This window comes from Hipposideros armiger, unplaced genomic scaffold (genome assembly GCF_001890085.2).
Source record: "Hipposideros armiger isolate ML-2016 unplaced genomic scaffold, ASM189008v1 scaffold_84, whole genome shotgun sequence".
Lineage (NCBI taxonomy): Eukaryota > Metazoa > Chordata > Mammalia > Chiroptera > Hipposideridae > Hipposideros > Hipposideros armiger.
This window is the reverse complement of record NW_017731434.1, coordinates 351,926-379,648: the sequence shown is the minus strand read 5'-3', so window position 1 is coordinate 379,648 and position 27,723 is coordinate 351,926. Positions and strand designations below refer to the sequence as shown.

Below are 27,723 nucleotides of genomic sequence, written 5' to 3'. Positions count from 1 at the left end.
ACAAACACAATTGAGACACTAATGGAGGGTCTGAATTTGCTATGTGTAGACAAAGGGGCCTGTCAGACTTAGCATCAGGTATTGTTTCTCAGAGAAAGGTGGGCAATAAAAGAAAGTGACAACTAATGAAAGGGAACTCCCACTGATCATGGCCACCATCCCTCTTAACGAAGAGTAAAAAACAGGAGTGGAATAGCATCTACATTTTTGGTATAGTATATAAATACTATATGTATATTTTATCCCATTATACCCAAACTTTCTGCACCATTTGATACCCAGGATCCTTTATCTGTTGAAACTCTCTACACCTCAAATTATTGTGATACTACAGTGTCCTTGTTTCCCTCATACCGCTCTGACCAATCCTTCTCTGTCTCCTCAATGGCTCTGCAGTAATTCCTTAAGATTCTGTGGATATTCTCTTAGGCTCGGCCCTCACCATTATTAGACCCAATTTAAAACTTTTAGCTATTGTTATGGTTTCAAATATCACCCCTATACATATACTTTCCCAAAAGTTACATTAAGTCCCAACTTCTCCATTGAATGACAGTTGTGTATTTCTGAATGATTAATGAACAATCCCTGTGAAAATGTGGATGTCATTAGCAAATCGACATGTCTGGAGCTAATTGATTATCCCTCTAAATCGAATCCTTTACCCAATCCTTTATATCTGTTTGTTTAATCACCATATCATCACTCTGGAATCCGTACTAAATACTGTGGTCAAAGAAATCGCCTTCAACACATTATTTACCAAACCTCCAATCATTCTCTTGCTCAAAAAATCTCAATGGCTCCCTATTTCCTATTGGAAGAAAAATCTTATTGCTGTTAAGTGTCCTTAAAGAACAGGAGCTTCTGTGTTCTATTAATCTTTTTATCTACCACACCATCTGGTCTTGTGTACTGTACATCATAAACTACAACAATTTCTTATTGAATTGAATTAAACCCCTTGGGCTTCTATTCTCAGTTTCCTTAGTCTGGTCCATTCCTAACGCCCAAATTTGCCTACAGGAATGCTTCACAGTTTGTTTCATGCTATCAGTTTATTCACTTTCTCCTAAATGTGTTCATCTCATTCTTCCTTCCCATTTTTGAGCATGATTCCTCTTTTCTCTGTGCAGTTTTCACTCTCTTCGAAGTTTAGCCCAATTTCAAACCCCCTCTCATAAATGCTTCCCTGATTCTTCTAGTTCACATTGATCTCTATTCTCAGTGAACTCCTAATCTTCTATTAGAGTTTTGTGTTTTTTTGACATTCCTTGATATGTAACGATCATATTTCTAATTATTCCTAATTATCAAACATACTTTGATCTTCAACTTTTTCCTCTTCCTTACTTATGACTATATTGCTATTTTACTTTTGAATTGCTTATATAATTCTTCCTATGTATTCAATTTGTGTGTCCAGCTGTACTATAAAGACTTTAGGGGAAAATACTATGTCATTTTTTCTTGTATCACTTCCATATTCTAACACTATGCTCTGAAAAAAGTAGAGGCTCAATAATATTTGTTACATGAATATTTAAATGAATACAGGGGAAATAAAATATAGTGAAAGTGGATATTTATTGCAATTAATAGCTTTGAAATAAATACTTCAAAGAAAAAAATTCTGTATTTTTTAATATGATGCTTTTAGGTTTTTTGAATACCATTTTCCTTTATTATTTGACCTGTAACTTTATCAGTCCATTAGATAAGAAGAGAATAAAGGCTAATGTATGTACATTTGTTTTGTGCACCATCAGTTATTGACTATAAAGTCATTAAACATTATGTAACAGCTAATGAAGGAAGTTTGAGAACCCATGGAGAATTTCAAGGCAAGAGTAGAGACTTACTTGGAATTATATTGGTAAAGTTTGACCTAAGGCTGGTAGAATTAATATGATATTTACTTCCATATATGATTTACAAAGCAAGAAAACAGCTATTTGAATAGGAGATAAAGAGATCAAACTCTTGACCACGTTGCTTTTACCCAATGTTTTAATTCTATCACTCATATATGTAATTAGCTTAGCACTAGACAAAAATGATTTTGTTTTGTAAGAGATATTCTGTCATTTTCCTGGCATTCAGAGGTTGAAAGTTTCACAGACCTTAAGATCCACCTCACCAATTCTTCCACCCAGGCTTCTTAATATTTATCTTTCATTTACTTTATCACTGGCCTCAGGTGGTTTCTTTTCTGTAAAACATTTATATTTAAGTGATTCTAATGAAATTTCTTCTCTCATGTGCAACACAAATGCTCTCATATTTACAATGAATCTCACTAAAAACACACATTGTTTTGGTAAATAAGATGATATGATAAGGGTTGGAAATGTCAATGTGGAGGCAACTGTTTTGCTGTCAATGAGATATGTTAATATTTATTGAATATAAGAGCTAAGAGGTATGAATTACACCTATTTTACAGGTTTTATGTACAATTTTATATTCAGTTCTATTTGCTCACAGTTGGGGTGACTGTGTGTTTGTGTATGTGTTTGAAGAAAGTACAATTTAACTTGCAACATGACTAGAAGGAAGAAATAGATAACTATTAAACAATTAAGATACACAAGACTTCTCATTTATTACATTGCCGAGTTTACATGTGGTTACCACAAGTGATAGAATGTTGACAATCAAGGGATTTTGAGTAAAATGACCAGAATTCCACACAGAGCCCTCAATGGCTTTGTAATTTGTAAAGGCAATTACTGAGCAAGAGCCTTGGTTTTATATCTATTGGGTTTTCAGAAAAGTCATGACATATCTTTTCTGTTTTCTGTTGCAAAAATGCATCATGATTTTTTCCAACAACCCAATATTCAATGGCAGTAATAATAGAAACAATTTCATGGAGACTTGTGAAGTGAAACAATGCATTTGAAAGTGCTTTGACTAAAAATTAATATTTTCAACAATTAAATTTAAGACAAGATCCAGAGTCATTTCAACGGCTTTTCAAACACTGTGATCTGGTTTGTAGTAATCCACCTGATCTCATTTCCTTCACTCTGCCTCCAGCTCATACTATACCAATAACTTCAGCTTATATGTGTCCCTTAAATACACACAGCTGTTTTCTACCTCAGGGACATTGCAAGTGATATTATATTTATTATATGTAGCTTCACTATACAGCTTATTTAAAATAGTGTCCAATTCTTCATTACTCTGTTTTTATTTTACCTCATTTTATTATTTTTCTAGTACTCACTACTAACATTGTATATTTTATTTTCTTTATTGTATGTCTCATTCTATATAACTAAACTCCCCCCAAAATATAAATGAAGATTTACCTGTCTTTCTTGCTGCTCAGTCACCTCAGCAACTACAACAGTATCTAGTACATAATAGATGCTTAATAAATCAAATAATGCATGTGTGAATGAATGAATGATCTTTTATTGAGTCCTTGTTCTGCATACAGAAGCAATTTACAAAGTGTTTTATATGATCTAAGTTTATCATTAAAATGGACCTATTGCTATTTCTATTTTATAAATGAAGAAAACACAGATGCCATGAGGTACAGTAACTTCCTTGATGTAAACATAGCAACTGATGGAAACTGAGGTGCTTGACTCTAAAACCTTGGTTCTAATCACTGCTATGAAGCCGCTGCTTATCCAGCTCTTTTTATATTAATTGATGTTTGATTCCACTGTTATGAAAATAGACTGAATTGACTATCAAAAGAACATTTATAAGGCCGGCCAAGTGGCTCGTTGGTTAAGAGTTGGCTTGGGAGCACACGCTCTGAGAAGCAGGGCTGCCGGTTCAGATCCCACATGGGCCAGTGATGCTGCGCCCTCTATAGCTAAGATTCTGGACAACAGCTCGACCTGGAGCTGGGCTGCCATGAGTTGCCGGTGATGGCGTAGGCTGCAGTGGGGCTGCAGTGGGTTGTTGTAAGCTACTGTGAGTGTCCATCCAAGGGCCAGTGACTGATCTGCCTCAGCCAGGAAGAGTGAAATGATCATAATACCAACATGAGTCAGTGAAGCGACGTCCTCCACAACTAGACTGAAAAACAAAAGGACAGCAACTTGTCTGTTCCCCTTCCCCTATTCCCTTCCTCCAATTCCCCAATAAAATATTTTTTTAAAAAAAGAATATTTATATAGCTTCATTTGATCCTCCACATAAATGAGTATGTTCAGTAGCTAAAACATAAACCAGCTCCTAGAAGCTCAAAAGCAAGCATTGAAAAACATTTGAGAACAAGAATACAAAGAGTCAGGTTCACCTTTACAGGTGACTAAGGTGTGACTCACCTCCAGGTGACCAGCTATGGTAGCAATATGTAGGGCAGTGAGGCCACCATACCCAACCTGCTGTATGTCAGCTCCACTGTGAAGCAGGGACGTGATCAATTCTGCACTGTCCTGTAAGGAAACACATCTTTAGTGGTGCTTTTCTACTAATAGCCGGTTTGAATGCTGTGTAACAGGATGTATCGATTCCCTGACTGTCAGCCGGTTTAGGTGCTCAAAGAAAACCTGTGTGATTTCTGGCATAAGAGCACATGAGATAGCAGACAGCGGCTCTCAGATGGTTGAAATGGAGGAACAAATGATAGGGCCATTCAGTTACAATCAATCCTCTACCACTTGATCATGAAAGACAGAAAGGACATTTATCTATGGTGTGGCTCTTGCAAATTGAACTCAATCTTATATGTAGGTCACTCCAATAAATGTTATTTCTCCAGCAACTTCAGTATTGAACTGACTGCAGTGGACTCTTTCATGGTAGTTCAGTAATTGCTTCTTCTCTGATACATATGTGTCATGGGTCTATACATAATTAATGACACATAGTATCACGGGCCCTACACATAATTAATCAATAGTTTCTTTCTTAACTTGACTCATTTTAACAGTGAAAATGTTTGTGGCATTATTTGAGCCTTTGAATTAGAATAATTTATGCAATGACCAAAGTAATCCTTACTTTCTTCACACTATTATTTGCATTGTATTTCTGTCTTTGAAGAGACATAGAACGTTTTAATAATATTAATAGCAATTAACATTCATTGAATTTTTATTATGTAATTAACCTTTCATATGCATTAATTACTTAAACCTGGTACATGGCAGGACTACAAAAATAGTTGATAAAAAAAAGTAAATATTTCCTAAATAACCCTATGAAAGACTATTATTATTTATAAACTTCATTTTATGAGTCAGGACAGTCAAAACTGTGATGTGGAGGGTAACATAGTCACAAAACCCCAGATTTGGAGGGAATGCAAAGAAGGTCTTAAGATTTAACTTTTTCCCTCAAAGAAAGAATGCAAACCACAGCTTCTATTATGCTTGGCCCTTCAACATCTCCAACATAGCCAGTGACAAGAAAGTTAAATCTTCACAGGATAGACCATTGCATATGTATATAATTTCAAATTCTGTTGGTTAAGAAAACTGTCCCATTAAAAAACAAAGTTTAATTTTTAATGCTGTCACATATACGCGAAAGTTGAAAAATTATTTTAGAAGGTGAAAAAAATCTTTGGTAAAGACCTTCAATAGCAAAATTAATGTTACACAGGCATACGTTAGAGATATTGTAGGTTCATTTCCAGTCTACTGCAATAAAGGGAATGTTGCAATAAAGCGAGTCACACGAAGTTTTTTGGTTCCCCAGTGAATATAAAAGTTATGTTTACACTATACTGTAGTCTAATAAGTGTACAACATTATGTCTAAACAAACAATGTACATATCTTAATTAAAACTACTTTATTGCTAAAAAACATTAACTATCACCTAAGCCTTCAGCAAGTCATAATCTTTTTGCTTATTGAGGGTCTTGCCTTGCTGTTGATGGCTGCTCATTCATTAGGGTGGTGCTTGCTGAGGTCTGGTGTGGCTGTGGTGATTTCTTAAAATAAGACAACAATAAAGTTTGCTGCATCAATTGACTCTTCCTTTCATTAACAATTTCTCTGTAGCATGCATTTCTCTGTAGAATATAACATTTCTTGTTTGATATAATTGTATCCACAGTAGAATGTCTTTCAAAATTGGAGTCAATCCTCTCAAACTTGACACAGTTTTATCAACTAAATGTGCATAATATTCTAAATTCTTTGTTGTCATTTTGACAATCTTCACAGCATCTTCACCATGAGTAGATTCCATTCCAAGAGACAACTTTCTTTGCTCATCCATAAGAAGCAACTCCTCATCTGTGAAAAGTTTTATCATACGATTGCAGCAACGTAGTCACATCTTGAGGTTCCACTTCTAATTTTACTTCTCTTGCTATTTCCACCACATCTGCAGGTACTTCTGTACTGAAGTCTTGAACCCCTCAAAGTCATCCATGAGGGTTGGAACCTACTTCTTCCAAACTCCTGTTAATGTTACTATTTTGACCTCTTCCCATGAGTTACAAATGTTCTTAATGGCATCTGGAATGGTGCATCCTTTCCAGAAGGTTTTCCACTTACTGTGCTCACATCCATCAGAAGAATCACCACTATCTATGGCAACTATAACCCTCCAAAATGTATTTCTTTGATAATAAGACTGGAAAGTTGAACTTACTCCTCCATCCATGGACTGCAGAATGGATGTTGTGTAGCAGGCACGGAAACATGAATCTCATTGGACATCTCCATCACAGCTCTTGGGTGACCAGGTGCATTTTCAATGAGCAGTAGTATTTTGAAAGAAATCTTTTTTGTTTTTTCCTGAGATTAGGTCTCAACAGTGGGCTTAAAATAGTCAGTAAACCACATAAACAGGTACACTGCCATCCAGGCTTTGTTGTTCCATTTAGAGCCAGGCTGAGTAGATTTAGCATAATTTTGAAGACTCCCAGACTTTCAGAATGGTAAATAAGTATTGACCTCATCTTAAAGTTACCACCTGCATTAGCCCCTAACAAGAAGTCAGCCTGTTCTTGGAAGCTTTGAAGCCTTGAAGCCAGACATTGACTTCTCCTCTCTAGCTATGGAAGTTCTAGCGGCTTCTTTTTCCAATATAAGACTGTTTTGCCTGCACTGAAAATCTGTTGTTTAGTGCAGCCACCTTCACTTTCTGGGCTTGATCTGAATAAGTTGCTGCAGCATCTACATCAGCACTTACCACTTACTTTGCACGTCTGTTATAGAGACAGTTTCTTTTTTTAAACCTCGTGAACCAACCTCTGCTAGCTTTAAACTTTCATTGGCAGCTCCCTTCCTCACCTCTCTTAGCCTTCAAAGAATTGAAGAGAGTTGGGCCTCACTCTGGATTAGGCTTTGGCTTAAGGGAATGTTGTAGCTGTTCTTGTCTTCTATCTTGACCACTGACATTTCCTCTGTATCAACAATAAGGCTGCTTTGCTTTATTTAGCGTTTGTGTGTTCCCTGGAGTCGCAGTTTGAATTTCCTTCAAGAACTTATTTTTTCCGTTCACAACTTGGCTAACTAATGGCACAAGAGGGCTAGCTTTTGGTCTGTTCCAGCTTTCACCATGTTTTCTTGGGTATGTTTCATCATTTCTAGCTTTTGATTTAAAGTGAGAAACATGCAACTCTTCCTTTAACTTGAACTCTTAGAGACCATTGTAGAGTTATGGATACGCCTGATTTCAGTATTGTTGTCTCAGGGTATAGGGAGGCCTGAGGAGGATAGGGAACAGCTAGTCAGCGGAGCAGTTAGAACACACACTACATTTATCGGCTAAGTTCCCTGTCTGACACAGGCATGGTTCGTGGTGCTCCAAAACAAGTACACTAGTAGCATCAAAGGTCACTGATCACAGATCATCATGCAAATATAATAAAAATGAAAAAAGTTTGAAATATTTTGAGAATTACCAAGATGTGACACAGAGACATGAAATGAGCAAATGCCCCTGGAAAAATGGTGACAATACATTTGCTCAATGCAGGGTTGCCACAAGACCTTCAATTTGTAAAAAATGCAGCACCTACAAAGCCATATAAAGCAAAGTGCAGTGAAAGGAGGTAATCCCAGTAGTTTCCAAATCTTCTACTCTGCACACCTGCTCTAACAAAAAGTTAAATAAAGATGTCATCTCCCTTTACTGTTCCATTGGCTCCTTCTGCTCAGTTTATGGACTTAATTTTCCCTATTCTTAAAGCAAAGCAAAGCAAAACAAAACAAAACAAAAGCTAATTTTATCTCTAGCCTTTTCCTTCATTTTTTAAGCTTCTGGAAAAAGTTATTGACGCTCACTGCTGATAGCTCTGATGTTATTTCTTTAGTCATTTCTAGCAATGTACACCCTAATCTTGCATAAATCCCAAATGAGTTCACCCTACTCCTTACATATTGAACCTTGCCTCTCCTCATACTATCCCTTCTCACTAAGGTATATTTGTTCTCCCCTTTCCCTTGCCCTGTATTATCAGGAGAAATCACCTGAGACATTAAGACCTCACCACTGTCCAGAAGTCACTTCCCCAGTTTCAGGAAGTTATCTTCTGTTTATCAAATCTAATGTCAATCATCTTCCTCATCTCTGTAGTCAGATCATCTTCTGATAGTCCTTCTTTCTTTTGCTTTCATCAAACCATGTATTCCTGATTTCCTCCTCTTTGCCTTTTCTTTATCTGTCTCTAAAAAGTGAGTGATATAGGAGTTTAGCTCTTTCTCATCCTAAATGCCACCTTTGGTAATTCGTTCACAATCTGATAACTTTATCTTTCATCCTGACTTCTCTGCTAAGTCCAAATCTCATATATCCTGCCTTCCAATGGCATCTGAAATTAGAAATTCAAAATTGCTCTTGTAAATACCATTCATAATTTTCCCAGTGGGATCTGTCATCTCCTATCATGCCTAATCTATATTAATGGCACTTCCTTATTCCAAGCGACCTTGAGTCCCTTCAACTCAATTAGTTTTAGAATTCTGCTGGTTTTAGTGGGCTAATACTCCTCACACGTCTTTTCTTTATTTCTGTCATCACCCTCTATTTTACATAGCCTCCTAACTAGTCTCTTTGTCTAAGCTTTTTCTCATCGTAGTCCATCCTCCACACTGCTACCAGATAAGTTTTTTTGCACACAGTTTTGATTACATCATTCTCCTTTTCAATACAGTTATTAGACACTCAGTCAATATTTAGTGAGACTGTACAGTGTGTGAAACACTGTTTTGAGCTGTGGAAACAATGCAGTGAGTACAACAGTTAAATCCCTGCTTTCATGGAACTTACATTTTAACTGTGTATATGTGAGAGGACAGAGAGAGAATAAACAAATGAGAAAATATTACCTGAAGCATCACAAAGTACCGATAGCTATAAGATAAAAATAGACCAATGAGAAAGTGGATACTTTAATTTGATTAGTCAGGGGAATCTTAATTGAGGATGTGTTCATTGAGACAAAAACGGTAAATACGAAAAAGATGAAATCCAAGCCACAATTTTGGGGATGGGCATTCAATTACAGGGGGTACAAAAGTCCTAAGATGGAAATAAGCTTAGTGTGTTTGAAGGCCAGTGTTGAGTAGGTTAAAGAAGTAGGTTAAAAAAGGAAAAGTAATGTTCAAGTGAGGTCAAAGACATCTGAACTTGTAGGCCTCCTGGGTCATGGCACTGAGTGTTCGGATTTTTCCCATGTGCAATAGATTGTCAGGAAATGACGTGATACTGAGACAGGGAGGAATCAGGAAGAGCAATTTTTGAGGTAGAAATAAAATGTTTTGTTTTTCACATGTTAAGTTTAACATAATTACAATGCAGGGTTAGAATTGCGCGTAGTAGAATTAGCCTTTCTGGTTAGAATCCCAGCTCTGCTAATGACTTCGTGAAATGGAGCAAGTTACATAACCCCCTTACACTAATTCCCTTGGTTATAAAAATAGGGGATGATAACTGTATCCACCTATTGTGATACACATATTTACTGTGCATCCACACTGATGTAATGATACATTTGAAGCATTTAAAAGGTACCTGCCAAAATAATACTCAATCAAACTCATTACTATTGGACACAGGAGTCTGGGGCTCAGTAGAGCTCTCAGTGGAAACTTCCAGATAAGTTAGTGATTTGACTCCATCATCTTGCTCCTCTTTGTTCCTTCTTTTTACCTCCTCTCCACAACTTCATTTTCTCTACTTCACTAGTTACCTATTGAAATAACCAAAGAAATAAAACACAGAAAAACTCTGAACTAGTACTGGAAATTAGGAAATGTCTACTAGTTCTTCCTCCAGGAAAAAAAAAACACAAAAACAAAAACAAAACAAAACAACAACAAAAACATAATTCACGGGAGTAAACTCTAACTTTAAACAAATCTTTAATTTTGAATGGTAAAGGGTTAAAGACATGAGTAGTCTTTGAGATAAATGTGAAAGATATCACCTTAAAATATATTTCACTGCAGGCATTTAAATGCAGGAAAGTGGAATACATCTTTATAAGCATAAAATCATTCTTTAAAATTCAGGGAAAATATGATAAATTTGAGCAAATGAAAGTATTAAAAAACACAATATAATATAAATGACAAAATTTTAGAGAAATATTCACTACATATAAAACAGACAGGTAGTTTGTATACTTAATTTATGAAGAACTAGTACAAATCAGTAGAAAGATGGATATTCTTTAATTCAATAAATATTTATTAATGAATGTCTACCTTATGACAAGCACTGCACTAAGTTAAATTAAAATAAATTATATGCAAATCATGGAGCATATGAAATATCTATCAGGCAGTTTCTAGTAAACACACATTCATTCTTTCATCAACTGTCTGTATTTTCTTCTTATTTCAGCAAATTTTGTGGAATTAAAAGCAAGTTATGCTATGATTCCTTCAGAGTAGGCAAAGGGTGAGGTCAAATATTAGAAGAACTAAAATATCCTTTCATATCTTGGTTGGATTTCTCAAGTTGACTTCTGTTTGATCTAAATACTTTTTTTGCTTAATACTATAAAAACAGAACTTTTATCTTACCGAGCTATGCTAAAGAGAATGTAACAAAACAGTCATTGTTACTTATAAATTGTTTATTATGGGCTAAGTACTATGTAAAATGTTTTATTGACATCATGTTTTTCAAGCTTCAGAACTTACCTATGAAATAAGTATTACAGTTGACCCTTGAACAACATGGTTTGAACTATGTGGGTCCACGTAACACAGATTTATTTTCAATAAATACAGTTAGCCCTTCATATCCTCAAAGTTTCACATCCGCTGATTCAACCAATGGTCAATGGAAAATAGTATTTTCCCAGTTCCAACTGCAGTTTCCCAGTTGCAGACAGAAAATGCAGTTTTCAATTCGCTATTGGTTGAATCTGTGGACATGAAGGGCCAACTGTAGTTAAGTTTTTGGGGAGTCAAAATTCATATGTGGATTTTTGACTGCCTTCGTGCCTGTAATCCCATGTTACTCAAGGGTCAACTGTATTATGTCTATTTCATAGCTGATGACAGTATCAAAGAATTTAAAGTACTTGCAGGACCTTAAATAGTATTGTTTTAAAAAAAGAAAATCCAAATGTGAAAAAGTGAGGCTTGAACAAAAATTCAGGTCAGCTATATCCTTGAAAAAAACAGCATCTGTGGTACAAAAGACCTCCAAAGGTTTATGTAAATGGATGAAAACTTTTTGTAATGTTAGCAACTTCAACTTTGTACTATGCATAAAACTCTAACAAACCATCGACTACCCTGTCTGCTTCTAGCTCTGTGATTGTTTCTATGGATAAAGCCGAGACAAGGAGCCATCAGTGTTGAAGAACTCAGACTCTCTACCACCAAACTACATAAATTTAAATATACATATGCAAACAGGGGTTTTTGCTGATTCTATTCCCAAATAAAAATTACAATGTGATTTTTTTAATGTCTAAAATTTACTTTCTTCTGATTATGGAAATAATAATGTCCTCTGGGGTTTTTAAAACATGGCAAGCATTCATTTACAATCTTTCCATTGATTTATGTGAAATCTGTGTCCCTTCCCCTTGAATCTGGGTGGGTTGTGACCAAAAGAGTTTGACAAAAGGGAACTACCAGGTGGACAATTAAGTTTGTGAACTTGTTGCAATGATGTTGCTAACCTTTTTTGATATCAGAGGGATTATTTATTATGAATTTGTACCAACTGCACAAATAGTTAACCAAGTTTACTATTTGGAAGTGCTGAAAAGGCTGTGTGAAAAAGTTAGATGACCTGAATTTTTTGCCAACAATTCATGGCTCTTGCATCATGACAATGCACCAACTCACAGCACTATCTGTGAGGGAGTTTTTAGCCAGTAAACAAATAACTGTATTGGAACATCCTCCCTACTCACCTGGTCTGGCCCCCAATGACTTCTTTCTTTACCCAAAGATAAAGGAATATTGAAAGGAAGACATTTTGATGACATTCAGGGCATCAAGGATAAAACGACAACAGCTCTGATGGCCATTCCAGAAAAAGAGTTCCCAAATTGCTTTGAAGGGTGGACTAAGCACTTGCATTGGTGCATAGCTTCCCAAGGGGAGTACTTCAAAGTTGACCATAGTGATACTCAGTAATTAGGTATGTAGAACTTTTTCTAGGATGAGTTCACAAAATTAATTGTCTGGCCTCATAATTTTATCCAAAGCTCTGTCATAGAAAAACACGTAGCTTCTTCGTTATTTTCTGAAAAACTTGCTCTTGAAGCTGTGAGCTACCATGTAAGAAGTGTGACTAACTTGAGGCAGCTGCTATATGGAAGGCCAGGCCACACTGAGAGGCCATATGTCACACAAAGGCCCTCCGATTAATGACCCAGCTAAGGCCAACCTTACAGTCATCCTACCCAGGCACCAGAGATGTGAAGCCTCCAGAGGATTCCAATTCCCCAATCAATTTTGTCTTCTCAGCTGAGGTCTTAAACATGGTGGAGCAGAAGCAAGCCATCCTCACTGTGTCTTGTCTGAATTTCTGAACTGAGACTCCATGAGAATAATAAAATGATTGTTGTGATGCAGGACTAGGTTTGGGGTTGTTTGTTATGCCTCAATAGATAACTGGAACATCTCATAGTAGAAAATGTAGAATATAAAGTGAAGGAATAAATGACAATTTAATAACCTGCAGTGCTACCATATAATCACTATTATCATTTATGTTTGTATTTCCTTCCATCTTTTTCCTATTTATGTTCCTTTACGAAACTAGATAGGACACAGACTTGCACAGCAGGGCAAACTTGTGTTTGCATACTGATGGCCACTTCCCACATTTGGGACATGTTTCTTAACCTCTTGAGCTGTGTCTTTTTTTTTTTAACTATAAAATGGAGATAGTAACAGTATCAATCTCATAGAGTTATTGTGAGGATTAAATCAAATAATGTAATGCTGTAGTACAATGCTTGACACATACTTTTTCTGTGTGTTTTGTTTTTAAGCCCTGTCTATTTTGACATAATCACAGACTTATGTAAAAGATGTAAAAATAGTGCCCAATAAATATCATAACACTTCACCCAAATATTAACATTACCCCCATCCCACGACTCCTGCCACTCTCAACTGTTTGATAGCAAAATGTGATCCCTCTTCACTCCTACACAGTTCAGTGTGTTATCTCCTAAAAACAAGAGAATTCTCTTACATAAACATAGGATAATTATAAAACCAGAAAATAACACTTTGATGATGCTATCATCTCATCTACAGACCTTGTTCAAATTTTGCCAATTGTCTTAAAAGTGTTTTTTTATAGTAAAAGGAAAATCTGGGTCACATATTGCATGCATTTGTCATGTCTCCATAATCTTTAACCTGGACCAGTTCTTCTGGCCTCCTTTGCCTTTCGTAACATTGACACTTTTAAAGAATACTGGGCAGTTAATTTGTAGAATGTCCCCTAGTTTGGGTTTATCCGGTGTTTCCTCATAATAATTAGAGTCAGAGTATACCTTCTGGGTTAGAAATACAACAGGAAAGTTTTTGCATTTCTTAGTGCATCACATCAGGAGGTATGCAACATTGATGGCGTCAGACAGTTTTCTCTGTAAAGTGGCTATTTTTTTTCTTTGTAATTAATAAGTGTCTTCTAGAGTGCTTGACACATACTTTTTATTATCAATATTATGTGCACAAAAATTGAGCTCATGCTATATATTGAGGTAATCTCTCTTTTTTATTTAGTGTAAAGTCATGGGCATATCCCCAAGTGTGGTGGATGTGGAGAGGTACCACTCAGACCTCCCTTCAAGAAGAGAGTGTCATGGATATGGTTAGTAGCAGCCTCCTTCAGCTAGCTCTTTTAAGATCCACTGCAGCATTAGAGCTGAGGTTGCTATCTTCTTGGATGGCCCCTCATGAGTGACTGAGAAAGGTGGTGGTAAAAGGGTCTAGCCATTTCCGTAGAATATGACACCCATCTAACAGGCAATTTTTGCTCTGGAGCTCATTTGCGCTAGCAGAGATTTTAGTAAGCTTGTATTGTGGTCTGACAGCTCCCCTGACCACTCCTGCTTCCTGCCTTTTCCTTTCGCAGGTGTCACTTCCACATACATCTCTTGCACTCCTAAAGCCTGCTTTTCAAGAAATCAACTGGCATACCATATCATACAGTACATTTCTTTAATGTGCATTTAAATGGAAGCTGAATTGGGATTTAAACTTAGTTAGGTCTTCTGACTTTGAATCCTATGCTTTTCTCAATACAAAATGTTACCCTCCAAATACCCTTCTACTCCCAATTTTTTGCTTTTCGTGTGTAAGCCCCGACTATGTGCTCTACACCTGTTAAAAGGGGATCTAACTTGCTGTATCTATCTTATAGGGTTGTAGTAAGGATCAAATGGTATTTATGCACAAAGCCAAGATCCTTAAAAGTTTATATAGTTATCTTAAATGCATCACCCCCAAGATTGACCTAACTTTATGAAAACATTCACCTTATGTCTCAGTCCACTCTGTCCCCAAAGGTAGTTAATCATGAAATACCTTATTTCTTCACCTGTAAGATTTTAGAGTTGGGCTAAGTTGTTTTCTGTACTATCCTAACCAACTCTAATATGCTGAGGTTCCCTGAAGTGTCCCATCATGCTCCAGGGCAGACCTGAGCTTGGTTTGGAAAGAAGATTGAGTTTCCGTGTGTGAAAATAGAGACATAAATAAATATTTTAATAACGTGCTTACCTAAGTAGTTTTCTTCATGGACCCAATTTACCCAGCACAGTAATTGTCACAGCCTATTTGTATTTGTAAGAGAAAAAGTAATAAAAGCAGTTTTGTAGACTTAAAAGAATATTAAGGTTTCTTCTAGGACAAGGGAGTGTACAGGGCTTCAGTATGAAATGTACTTAGTTCCAGGCATTAAAATTTAATGGACTAGAACTGCCTCATGCGTCATAGACATCTCCAATGAAAGGATCCATTAATCAGTATAAAAATAACTGCTCATGAAAGTTCACACCTACATATGCCTCTTGTTGAAATAATTCTGAATTTATCTTCACAGAAGATATCAAGTATTAAAGCCTTCAGTGTGATGGAGATACTTGACTTTGCTTTAAATTTTGAAAAAAAAAAGAAAAAGAAAAGGAACACACTCTTAGATTGAGTACCTGTACTTTTCCAAGGGTAAAATCTCTAAATTTGCTTTTACGTATTCTTTTTCATCACCACTGCTGACCTTTCTTCTTTTATTTTCCAGTTTCCCATAATCACTTTCTTCCTGTGGGCGGCTTCCAGCTGGCCTCTGAATATATCTATCCTCTCACTCAATAATATAGTGATTTAACATAGGAAGGGGCTCATTAGAATCTCTGGGAATTTGGGAGAATGGAAATACAGGCTATTTGAAAAGCAAATTGAATATTATAATTTCTTTCATTTGTTTTCACTTCTATTTATTTTTAAAAAATTAAACAGACTGAACATTTGTATTTATCCAAAGGGGCAAGACTTTAAAGATTGAAGAACACTGTTGTAGAATTTCTCTGTGATCCTGCCACTCCTCAAGATACTGCTCATCCTTAACTTTTGGCAGAGAAAGCAATATTAATTGCCTCCATTTTCTTAACTCCATTTATTTTCAATCCATTGCTATACTTTGTATTCCCACAAATTTCCTAAATATTCCCTGGAAGAGATATCAGATAATATCCTAATTTCCAATTCTAATGGCCAATATAGGACAATATTTTGCCCAATGTCAACATGATTCTTCCTCTACAAGTAGGCTCTTTTTCTTAGTCGCTACAGAATTATAAATTCATTCATTTATTTATGCAACACGTACTTATTTATGTATATATTCCAGGAACTGCTCTAAGTGCTCAGAATAAGGTGATACGCAATTTAGATTGGGTCCCTGCTTTGGTGGCGCTCATAACTCCTATCAGAGATTATAAAACAGGGCACAAGGGGAAAGATGTACATGGTTTGCCCTGCACAGTATTTACAACTACAATTTGAATTCATGGCCAATGTTTAAATATCAGGAAACTTTACATAATTTCTGAAAACTTGGGCAATACTGGGCTTACACCCATTCCTACGCAGCAAAGATTAGCTGGAGCTGAATACTGCCTGCTCCCTTTACATAAATTCTATAACTTGCCACAGTCTCCACCACTTCTTGCATCTCACAAACATTGAGTCCGAGTGTTAGTTCCCGCTTAATTTTGCCATGTTATCAACACGTTCATTCATTTACATTATCTGTCTCATTCTTGAAGGCAAGTGGGATTGTGATGTCTAATGTAGAGAAAGAAGTAGAGAAGTAACCAGGTAATAAAATCTAGACTCATTCACAGTGTGGTAAGATAAGCACAGGGTGCCAAAAGAGTACATTGGAGGGGCACCTAATTCACACTTGGAAAAGATCAGGAAATGTTACTCCAGGAAATAGTGCTCTCTAATATAAGACTTGGAGGATAAGTTCACATCTTCAGTTAGCATTCTATTAACTTTTTAAGAAGAACATGTTAAGTTAGAAAGAGATTGTGAAATATTTTGTTACTAAGAAGAAATGTGAGTATAAAAAAATCCATCTTAATTGTCACTCTAATTTGTGGGTATAAATGGTCTCGAGTTCCTTGAAGTGAGGATTAAGTATTAAACAGTGTTTAAAAGTGGTGATTAACTGGAAAAGTGAGATTCAGTATGCAAAAAGTGAGAGTCCTTGTTTCTGGAGAATTTGGGGGTTTTTTCTTTAAAGGATTTCGTATCATTATCTTGACAAATTCCCACCCGGAAAAAAAAGCAATCTTTAATCAGGAAACTATTTGCTCAAATAAAAAGGTAACTTGGACTTAAAAAATGTCAATTTGCTTTGTCTTCTAAATTAAGGGTTCTCAACTGGGAATGGTTTTGCCTCATAAAGGCAATGTCTGGAGACATTTTTGGTGTCACAACTGGGAATGGGAGAAGTTCTAGAGAACAGAGGGCAGGAATGCTGCTAAATAGTTTACAATGAACAGGACAGCTCCCTACAACAAGGAATTACCGAATCCAAAATGACAGTAGCATCAAGACAAAGAGATCTTGATCTAAGTAGACAAAGGAGTCAGACACTATGAAACACATGCTTTGGGTCCTGGATTTTAGGATAGTTGAAAAACAAACAAACAAAAAACCTCGTCTTTTCAATCAAATACATGTCCTAAGGAAGAAATAAAGTCAGGAAAAATGATACAACAGTTTCCAGGCTATGAATCACCATGAATAAAAACACAGAGTTTTCTGATAGGCCTGGTTGTGTAGCCATAAGGACCCAGATCTCGTGAGTCAGACAGGTTAGAAATAAAATTCCACCCTCCAGCCTCATGTCCTTCCATTTGTAATAAATATATAAAATGACTTCTGAATGATGGGAATGAGACCTTGTTAGAAATCTGTAGGATAGAATAAATGACCATTCAACATCTGTTTCTATCATATGAAATTCTAAAAAATAAGTTGACTAATCAAAATGCTACTTTTCATTCACTAAGGAAATTTTATCAAGTGGTTTGTCTGTGCATTAAAGAAGAGGTATGTGTGAGTTTACATTAGATGATCTAATAGGCTTTTGTTCATTAACGCTCTTATTTAAGATTTTTGAAACTATGTAAATATCATTTTTTTCCCCACAAAATCTTGTGTTTTATTTTAGGAATACAATTTAGATATCAACTAATGAAGTATGCTCCAAGGTGGGATACAAATATGACAGGAATCCTGTAAGAAAATTCATTAAGGTGTAAGAAGATACTATAAATTCTACTTAGCTTTATTTATATATAAAGATAATGTTTTACTAATATTTAACATGAAAATTTGCACTGGTGATTGCAGTTCATATATCATTTAGTCATGTGTCACATACACACCAAAAATATAATAAATAAGTACTTAAACTTCCAAATGGAGAGAAGTTGAGAGTTGTCTTTCACTCTTTTTTTAGAGGATGCATTATACCCTATGTGAGCCAAATTAGGTACATTTATAGATTTTAATATCTAATTTTAACTGAATCGACCCTTAAAAAACTGGCAGGTTATCTTTAAAAGGCTCCTGTGAAGAAACCACAGATCAAAAACATGTAACTAATATAACAAGAAGAAAAGGAAAATGGCAGAGTTGGCATTTTTCTTTCAACTAATTTGAGCTTTTTGTAAGCCAAGTGTCCAGATAAAATTAATAACAATCTAATCATATTAGAAAATAAATTTGTCAAAATATTTTTATATTATCAAAATGGATATTTGAAATATGGATTTATACCACAAATTTTAACACTGTCTGCCAAAGAGTGTATTTTGCTTTGAGATATTTATGGATGATTTTTGTTCATGATCATAATTTATGAACAAACATATGCATGTTGGAGTGCTAATTTTATATGACACATGATAAAAAATGTTTGGAGTCCAGTGATCTAGTTGTAGACTTCACTGCTTTGATGTTGTTAGAATTACATATTGTCATATCTTTAGAATGTAATAATCCAGAAGATATGGTCCTTTTCTTTTTGTTTATCTGTGTGAAATGGCTGACCCATTAGGTCTCCGATAAATGTTTACTGAAATGAAAGTTAAACAGTAACAGTTAACTTTTATTGAGTACTTATTCTGTGCTAGGTATATTCCTAAATACTGCATATGGTTTGTCTGTTTTGAAATTTAAACCACCCAATGAAATGGGTAATTCTATTCGCTCCATTTCAGAGAGAGAGAGGGAGAGAATAATTTGCCTAAAAACACACAGCTAGTAAGTCTCAGAATTAAAATATAAGAACAAGTAGTCTAACTTCTGACAGTCTTTATAAAGTTACATTATATCAATTAATATCAAGTACTGTTTGCACTAAAGTTTGGATACATAGTAATTTCTTGAGAGTATTTATCAAGGATCTTTAATACTTCTATATACACCGAGAATTCAAAGAAAAAGACTTATTCCCAATGTTCAAAGTTCACAGGCCAACATGTGAAATATCCAAATACATAAATAATTAAAAGTGCTATAATAAAAAAAGAATGTGAATTTGTAACTTAAATCCAAAAGAGAGTAAAATAAAGTCTGCTTGGGAGTTCAAGAAAGCTCAAAAAGGCTCAGTTTATCTATCCTTTGAATAAGTAATAATTCCCTATAAGGAAAAGAAATAAAAAGATACCTAAGAAATATCTCAAAAACTAGGTTGGGGTGAGATGGAGAGGGAAATACATTTTTTAAACATGTAGTTATCATATGATTCTTATGTACATTACATTTGAAAACCATTAAGGTTGAGGGGGCAGAGACAATAGGAAAAGTGTCCAGAAAGTGATTCCAGCAATATTGTGAATTAAGGGGTCTTGAATCTTTTCTGTAGGAGTTTGAATTTTATTATACAAGAGATAGGTAACAATAGAAAATTTTAAACAAAACGTTGACATCATAGATTTGTGTCTGATGCAGATCATTTTGGAAGAAATCTAAAAATATACAGAGACATGTTAAGATAACTTGTATGAATTTTTCCTGTTGAAAGTCAAATCTATAAAATGGAGTAAAATATATGATACAACTTTTCTCAGGCATAGAACATGAGTAAAGAACTATGATCTTTGGGAGAAGGGAAAGAAACAAAGTCAGCCTCAATATTCCATGATTTGCCTTGTTTTCTGCCTGAGAGCTTTTGTGTCAAAGAATAGAAGCTGAAAGGGCAGTCTTACTGAGCTGAGAATGAAGCTAAGATTTCTGGTATTATAAAATGCCTGTAATTTGTGGAACAGGATAATTGAGCAGCAGGAGAAGCTGCAGAGAGGGGAATTCTACAGTCTGCATAAAATTCACTTTAGTTTTTGAGTTGTCCTGCACAGTCACAGAGAAATGCTCTGTAGGATGGAAGAGCAATCGCCTGATTTATAGCTGAAAGGTGATTAGTATTGGTATCAGAGGTCAGGCAGTGCTAGGATCTTTCAGAGTGCCGGTCAGCCAGAATGGAAAGACTTTCCTGGCTAGTTTGGACATTAAGATGAAATACCAAAAATTCATGCCTTAGGAGTAAGAACCATGTTCAGGAGTGAGGGCCACATCCTAGAGTAAGAGGTATGACATCAGGTTAAGTTAAAAAGTCAAATAGACTCACCCTACCAAAAAATCAAATCAAGACCAACTAGATAAAATGAACCTACCAAAAATATAACTGCCTGCCCAAAACAAAACAAACAAACTCAAAACCCATTAAAGGAAGATGACATATTAAAGATTTCCTGTAACAGATAATATATATGTCTGACCTGCAATACAAAAATAATAGGTATGTGAAGAAGCCAGAAAATGTAATATGTAGTCAAGAGAAAAAGCGTTCAACAGAAATACAGAGGTAAGCCAGATGTTACAAACAACAGAGAAGTCATTAACGTTAGGCTCAAAAATTTAAAAAGTAAATAAATAAAATAAAATAAAATAAAAGAACAGATGAGGAATCATGGCAAAGAAATTAAAATTATATTTTAACACTAACTGGAAATACTAGAAATGAAAATGACAACATCTAAAATGAATAATTCTTAGTAGATTAGCATCAGATGAGAGATTGCAGAGAAATGATCTTTGAATTTGAATTCAAATAAATAGTAATAATCAAATTTTGAAAACAGAGAGAAAGAATATAGAAAAAAAAGAACAAAAACTTTAGTAACCTGTAGACGATTATTAAGCAGTCTAACATACACATTTGAAGAAATAATGATCAAAACTTCTGAATTTGATGCAATTGTATACTTAGATTTAGGAAGCTCAAGGAACTCCAAAAAACAATCGTACAGACAAAATCATATATAGGATTATTATAACCAATCTTCTGGAAACCAAATATATTTTCTCTAAAAGTATATAACACAAAATTTCTAACAATATGCTGGTTTATAACATGTGTAGATGTAAAGTACATGGCAATAATAGTATAAAGAATGGAAATGAAATGGAACTATATATTATTGGAAAGTTCTTACATTTAAAGTGAAGCAGGCCAATATTAACAGACAATGCCTATGATATGTTGTGAACACATACTGTAATTACTAAAGCCGTCAGTTAAAAATGCATATAATCACATTTTTAAAAATGTATAAATGCATAGGTGACTCAGTTTAAAATGCATAACACTTGCTCTTTAAATGACACTGTTAAGAAAATGAAAAGACAAACCATAGGCTGGGGGAAATTTTGCAAAATGAATATCCAAAAAAGCACCTGTATCCAGAATATCTAAAGATCTCTTACAATTGATCAAAACAATAAACCAAGTTTAAAAAGTGGGGAAAAGATCTGAATAGGGACTACACCAAAAAAAAGTTGGTGACAAATAAGCACATGAAAATCTGTTCAACTTCAGTTGTCATTAGGGAAATGTAAATCAATCATAATGGGATAATCATATACATCCAATAACATGGCTAAAATAAAAAAATATTGACCATACCCAGTGCTGTCAAGGATGTGGAACAACTAGAATTCTCATACACTGTAGATGGGAATGGAAAATGCTATAGCCAGGTTGGTAAAGAGTTTGCCATGTTCTTATAAAATTAAACATGCACTTATGATGGAACCCAACACTTCCACTCCTAAGTACCATCCAAGAGAAGTAAAAACATTTGTTCAAATGAAGATTTATAAATTAATACTAACAGCAGATGTATTTATAATAGTCAAAATCTGGAAACAACCATCAACAGATGAATGATTAAACAAATTGTGGTATATCCATATAAGGGAATGCAACTCCACAATAAAAGAAATAAATTACTGAACACGCGATAAAAGCATTATGATAAGTGAGAGAAACCATCTGTATCTAAGAAAACAAAAAACATGCTGAATGGGTTGCATTTATATAAAATTCTAGAAAGGGGAAAACTATAGTGACAGAAAGCACATCCATGGTTTCCAGAGGCCAGGGAAGATGGAGGAGAGAACTGACTGTAAAAGGGTATGAGGGAACTTTTGTGTATGATAGAAGAGTCCTATATCATGATTGTGATGATGGCATATGACTATATACATTTCAAAAGTCATCAAATTGTATACTTAAAATTGTGAATTTTACTGTGCATAAATTATACTTCAATAAATCTAATCCCTGTCAAACACACACACACACACACACACACACACACACACACACACACAGACACAATAAGTGAAAAAAAGGAAAAAGAAAAAACTAAGCTCCATTCCTTCTAAGGGTGCCTTCGCTGACAGAAAAGACCCAGCTCTGCAGCAGGCCCAGCAAGCCAGGGCGTGTTTGAAAAGGCCGCGGATGTGGCCAACAGAAAGAGGTTAAAATTACATTATTCATTGTGTGAGTGTTAACAACAAAATAAAGTTCAATTGTAATTTTTATGAAAATCTAACCAATTATATAAAAATAACTGGTATATATCAAAACAATTAAGATTAAGAAAGGCAAGGAAAAACAAGGTAACTCCTTCAGAATAAAGGTGATTACAGAGACAAGAAAACTAAAAATGTATGATTCTGGATTGACTCCTAAATTAGAAAAAAATAAAAGCTCTAAATGACACTATTGTGACAGTTGGCTAAATTTGAATTTGGACTACAGATTAGATAGTAGTATTGTATCAGTGTTACATTTTCTGATTTTGATAATTGTAATGTGATTACGTTGGTGAATTTTCTTTTCCTTAGGAAATAAAGATTGAAGATTTTAGTAACAATGGGGCAATGTTGTCTTCAATTTACCTTCAAAGGTTTCAGGAAAAACAACAAAACAGAATGATCATGGAGATGAGACAAAATGTAAACAATTAGTAAATCTGGATAAAGTGTTTATAGGACTTCTTGGACTATTCTGGCAATTTTTTTTCTTTGAAATAACATTAAAATAAAATTTTATTAAAATGTATAGGGGAAGGGAGCTGGAGCCCCAAATGAATTATATACCTTTTGCAGTAGTTCATGGAAGGGATAATTAGAGCTAGATTTAATACAACGGTGGTTGAATAGCTATTTTATATCATTTCTATGTTTAAAGTAGAATGGTAAATTAAATTTGCTTTTACTTTTGTTCAGGAATAAGCAGAGTAATCATGCATCCTAGTATGGCCTTTTAAAAATTATTGCCTACCTTCTATCCTAAGATTCTAAATTTCTTTAAACTTGCTACAAAAAAGTTATAATCCATATATTTTTTATAATATATATATATATATATGTACACAGAAGAAATAGAGCAAAAGGAACTCTAAAAATGGAAATTTAGTGTTGATAAACAGAGGTGGAAGAAATATATTTTTAAAAGATCGTAGCACTAACTCATTCAGAACCCATTTGTGTGGTTGTGCCATGCTAAATCTTAGGAAAATACACTAATATAGAAAAAAGTCTCCCAGGCGGTCTGATTCGGAATTCATGGTTGCACGTGCCGCCTTGACTATCCATCACCCGCTTTCTTCCTATTCCCTGGAGCTCCTCTGCTTTCACCTCCCGCCGCTCAGCAGAAAAGCCAGCATCAAACACTGTTTCCTGTACCCTAAACTCAGCCAACATTCAGTTTTGCAGAATGATTAGTAGGTATTAAAGTCCTCCTGGGAGGAATCAGAAAATTTGACTAGGCATTGACTGGGCATGAAAAAGGATGAGCAGTAAAGCATTTGCACTACGAATCACAGGGATATGTGACTGAATCCTGAGAAAATATGGCTCTCTTCCCTTATGGTGATAAACTCTCTCAAAGTTAGGAAACGGATGTAGTGCACAGTGATCCTGACATGAGCAAATAGCTGCCCTCCCACCGGCACACACAAAACTGAAATATTGGGCTGTCGGAAAAGTCATGACGTATTTTTTCTATGTTTTTCATTGCAAAAATGCATCATGACTTTCCAGACAACCCAACAGAATCTGCCACAAATTCACATGAAATTGAGGAAACTAACCCAAAATATGCAATATAACAAGGAGTGTCTGGGAGTATGAGCCAACAACTGTACTTGATTCCAATCATTATTCTCACATTAACTATATTCCTAACTTTAAACTTAAGTTTTCTTTTCTGTAAAATAAGCCCTAATAAGCACCTCACTAGGTTATTTTAATGGTGAAAGAAGTAATGTATGCAAAAGCTGGCGTGATATTTAGCTCAGTATAAATACATAGCAAGTAGAAACTTATGATTAGAGAATCAACAATTTACACATTATTTCATTTATATATTACATAAATTTATATTTATGACAATCTCAAACATCTATCTCAACACTAAGTACCCCACTTTTTCCAATCCACTTTTCTATTTACTTTCTGAACAGGTACTGAGATTAAGTTGTAACACGGGACTGATATAAGGAGACAAACCACTGAAGCAAAAGTAGAGACATGAAAGAAGAAAACTAAAGGGAATATCTCTAGATATTTCTTACTAAGAAAAATATTCAGATAAAGAATGCAGCTTTAGTGCGCTTCTTGCATGAATTCCTCAAATGCAAACTCATCCTGTTCTGCACAGAGATAGCATGGTCTCCCGGTAGGAAGGTCTGGTGAGGGAACCAGGATGCCAATACTTACATCCTCGCTAACCACTGGCTGACCATGTAACCTTGGAGATAAGAATAGTATCCACTTACAGGGTCTTGTGAGAATTAAATGAGTTAAACATAGAAAGCATTAGAAAGCGTATGTGTCTGGCAAATAGATAGCTGCCCAATAAAGTGAAAGAAGCCATCCAGTAATGGAATGTTCTGGTTGCTATGAATGTTTTCCATGATTACTAATTTGCAAAAAACCAAACAAACAAACAAACCCCAAACCAAAAAAAAACAACCAAACAAAAAACCTTAAAAACACACATCACCCTTGGTTCTAATACAGTATTTATGGGGAAAAAATACTGTACCTTGTAAACTGCCAAGTGTAAGGCTGTAAATCCATTTCTTGTCAGTCGAGAGGGGCGGAGCCCTTTTAACATAAGGGTTCTAATATGAGACTTGTTGCCTTAAAGAGAAAAGTGGAAAAAAAAAGTTTACATTGTTGAGGGGGTAGACTAAGTGACTTTAAAATCTCTCTTTGACTTTATGATAAACGCTACACTGATGTTTGAAAATGTCAGACTGCTGTTCTGCAGGCCACTTGTAAAGCTATCAGTTGACAGCCTTACTTAGTAATGAATGCTTCTATTACACTTACAAAACTTTGTGTCCAAGCTGTGTATTTTAATGAATTTGTATGACATTTTTTATTTAGTGCTGTCATCACCAGATGGTTTTAAAACAAAAGCATGAAAAAGTTCATCTTAATATACTATTAGGGAAAAAGCTTAGAAAAAAAACCTAGTTGCACAGGAGAACATCATTAGCAGTAGATCTTATTTAGATCAGAGAAAACTGGAGGACATGACTACAGCTGGGAAGGCAGGTTTAAATTTGGGAGGAAGATCTTTTAAGTAGAGTCTGATTAATTTGTTTGGCAGGCATGGTTAAGGAATATGGGAGAGTCCAAACGTATACATTAGTGTCCTATTTAAAAAACTGAGTTCAAGGAATACTTGTTTGGATTGAAAAAAATAAATATTAACTATTAATTCATTAATTAAATAAATGTATTAAATATCTACTCTATGCCAGGCGCCATCCTAGGTGTTTGGGAGATATTAATGAAAAAAACAGAACAAACTATGAGCCAAATTAAACTCTTCACTCTCCATTTGATCAATCTTTACTTTGATATTTTATCATTGCATTTATTACTTTCCACATATCTTAATGCAGATTGTGAAGCAATTGCTTGGTGATATTTTGGGGAATGCTTTAAGTGCTTCCTAATTTAACCTAATCCCTCACTAGCACGTCCAATACTGAAAAATGCTTTTTGGATCTCCAAGCAAACTAAGTGATTTGATCAGAGTAGGAGCATGATGAAACAAATTCAGAGCTAAATCAATTGAAATATCTGCCTGTTAATTACTGCTTCAACTGAAGGTTACGAGCACTGCAGAGGCAAAACAAAAGAGAAAATTGAGTATAAACAGAATTCTCTTGTAGGCTATTATGCAGCTCAAATGTCTGACCATATATACATATAACTATAATAGTACATAAAGTATTGAGTTTCAAGTACTCACCTCCACAAATGCAACATAAATGAAGCAGGGATAGCCCATTTTCTGTGCGGTAATTTAAATTGACTTTATTGAAGGCATCATCAGAACTGAAAAATATATTTTACAGATGATTACAAATTTCATCTTTTAGTTTATTTTTCATTTGAAAAATTATGAAAGGGAATCGTGTTCATATAAATTCAGAAATGTATCTTTTTAAGGATTATTTTATACCTAGAAAATGAATTTAAATATATATCGCTATACAAAGAATAATTAAAACGAAAGAAAATAATTTTGAAAATTTGAGAGACCAGTTAAAGACTCATGCACAGTTCTATGTTCCATGTATAATTTGCATTTTTCAGCATACCTTGATGAATTAAAATTTATGTACGAGTATATATCGAAAACATTTGAGAGAGAACTCATTTCTTTCACACTCAAAATTTCACACCATACTTATGGAAAATTTCAAGAAATGCCATCCAGGAAGAAAAAAAAAAGTTGCATTTTGTAAGAGACTGGAGAAAAGAATACTATCCCAATGTATTACAAATTTTGCCCGAAGCAAAGTTGCTTTGTACTCTGACTGGGTCAGATTTCACTGATAAAGGGGTCTAAATTCTGATAGTATACACTGTGATACACTCTCAGAATTTAGAGAGTAGGAATAGTGGTAGTGATTCAATTAATGAAACCCTTGCCTTTGTTTGAACAAAGACCATTGGCCCAGAAGGGCCCTGGAGAGCCATAGGTAGCCTTTGAAAGGAATGTAAAGCTAAAATTATTGACCTCTTGAGGTCATTGGTACTCCCAGGATATTTTTCAGTAGAAATGAGATCATATCCTTGGCCTCCCAGGTCAATTTCAAGCTGCCTCCTGCCTATTTAAATCTCCAGCAGCTTTAGTGAGATAGCATAATCTTTGGCAAGTGAGCCTTCCATATCATTTGTAAAGTACTTACACTTGAAAGGTGCTATAAATTCAGAATATTATCATCAAGGCACACAGTTAGGAACTTCAAAAGCTATTGGAATTTTAAAATAGAAAAAGAAAAGGTGTTATTCTCCCGGGTGCTGCTAAAAAAAGAGACTTTCTCAATCTAGGGACATTGAAGGATCCCAGTGAAATGCTTCAATTAGCAATGGCAAGCCCAGTGGCTTTTTTTGTA

The 27,723-nt window shown here is 34.9% G+C and overlaps 1 protein-coding gene across 1 annotated transcript in view; it reads right to left on the bottom strand.

The window, feature by feature from the left end:
* The window catches only part of TNNI3K (TNNI3 interacting kinase), a 298,768-nt gene that overhangs the window by 257,817 nt on the left and 13,228 nt on the right, over window positions 1-27,723 (bottom strand). Inside the window, exons 3-5 of the mRNA XM_019643990.1 lie at window positions 26,571-26,656; window positions 25,347-25,444; window positions 4,299-4,409 (exon numbers count right to left, since the gene is read on the bottom strand). Coding sequence (XP_019499535.1) covers window positions 4,299-4,409; window positions 25,347-25,444; window positions 26,571-26,656 — 295 coding nt within the window. The remainder of the gene's footprint in view (window positions 1-4,298; window positions 4,410-25,346; window positions 25,445-26,570; window positions 26,657-27,723) is intronic.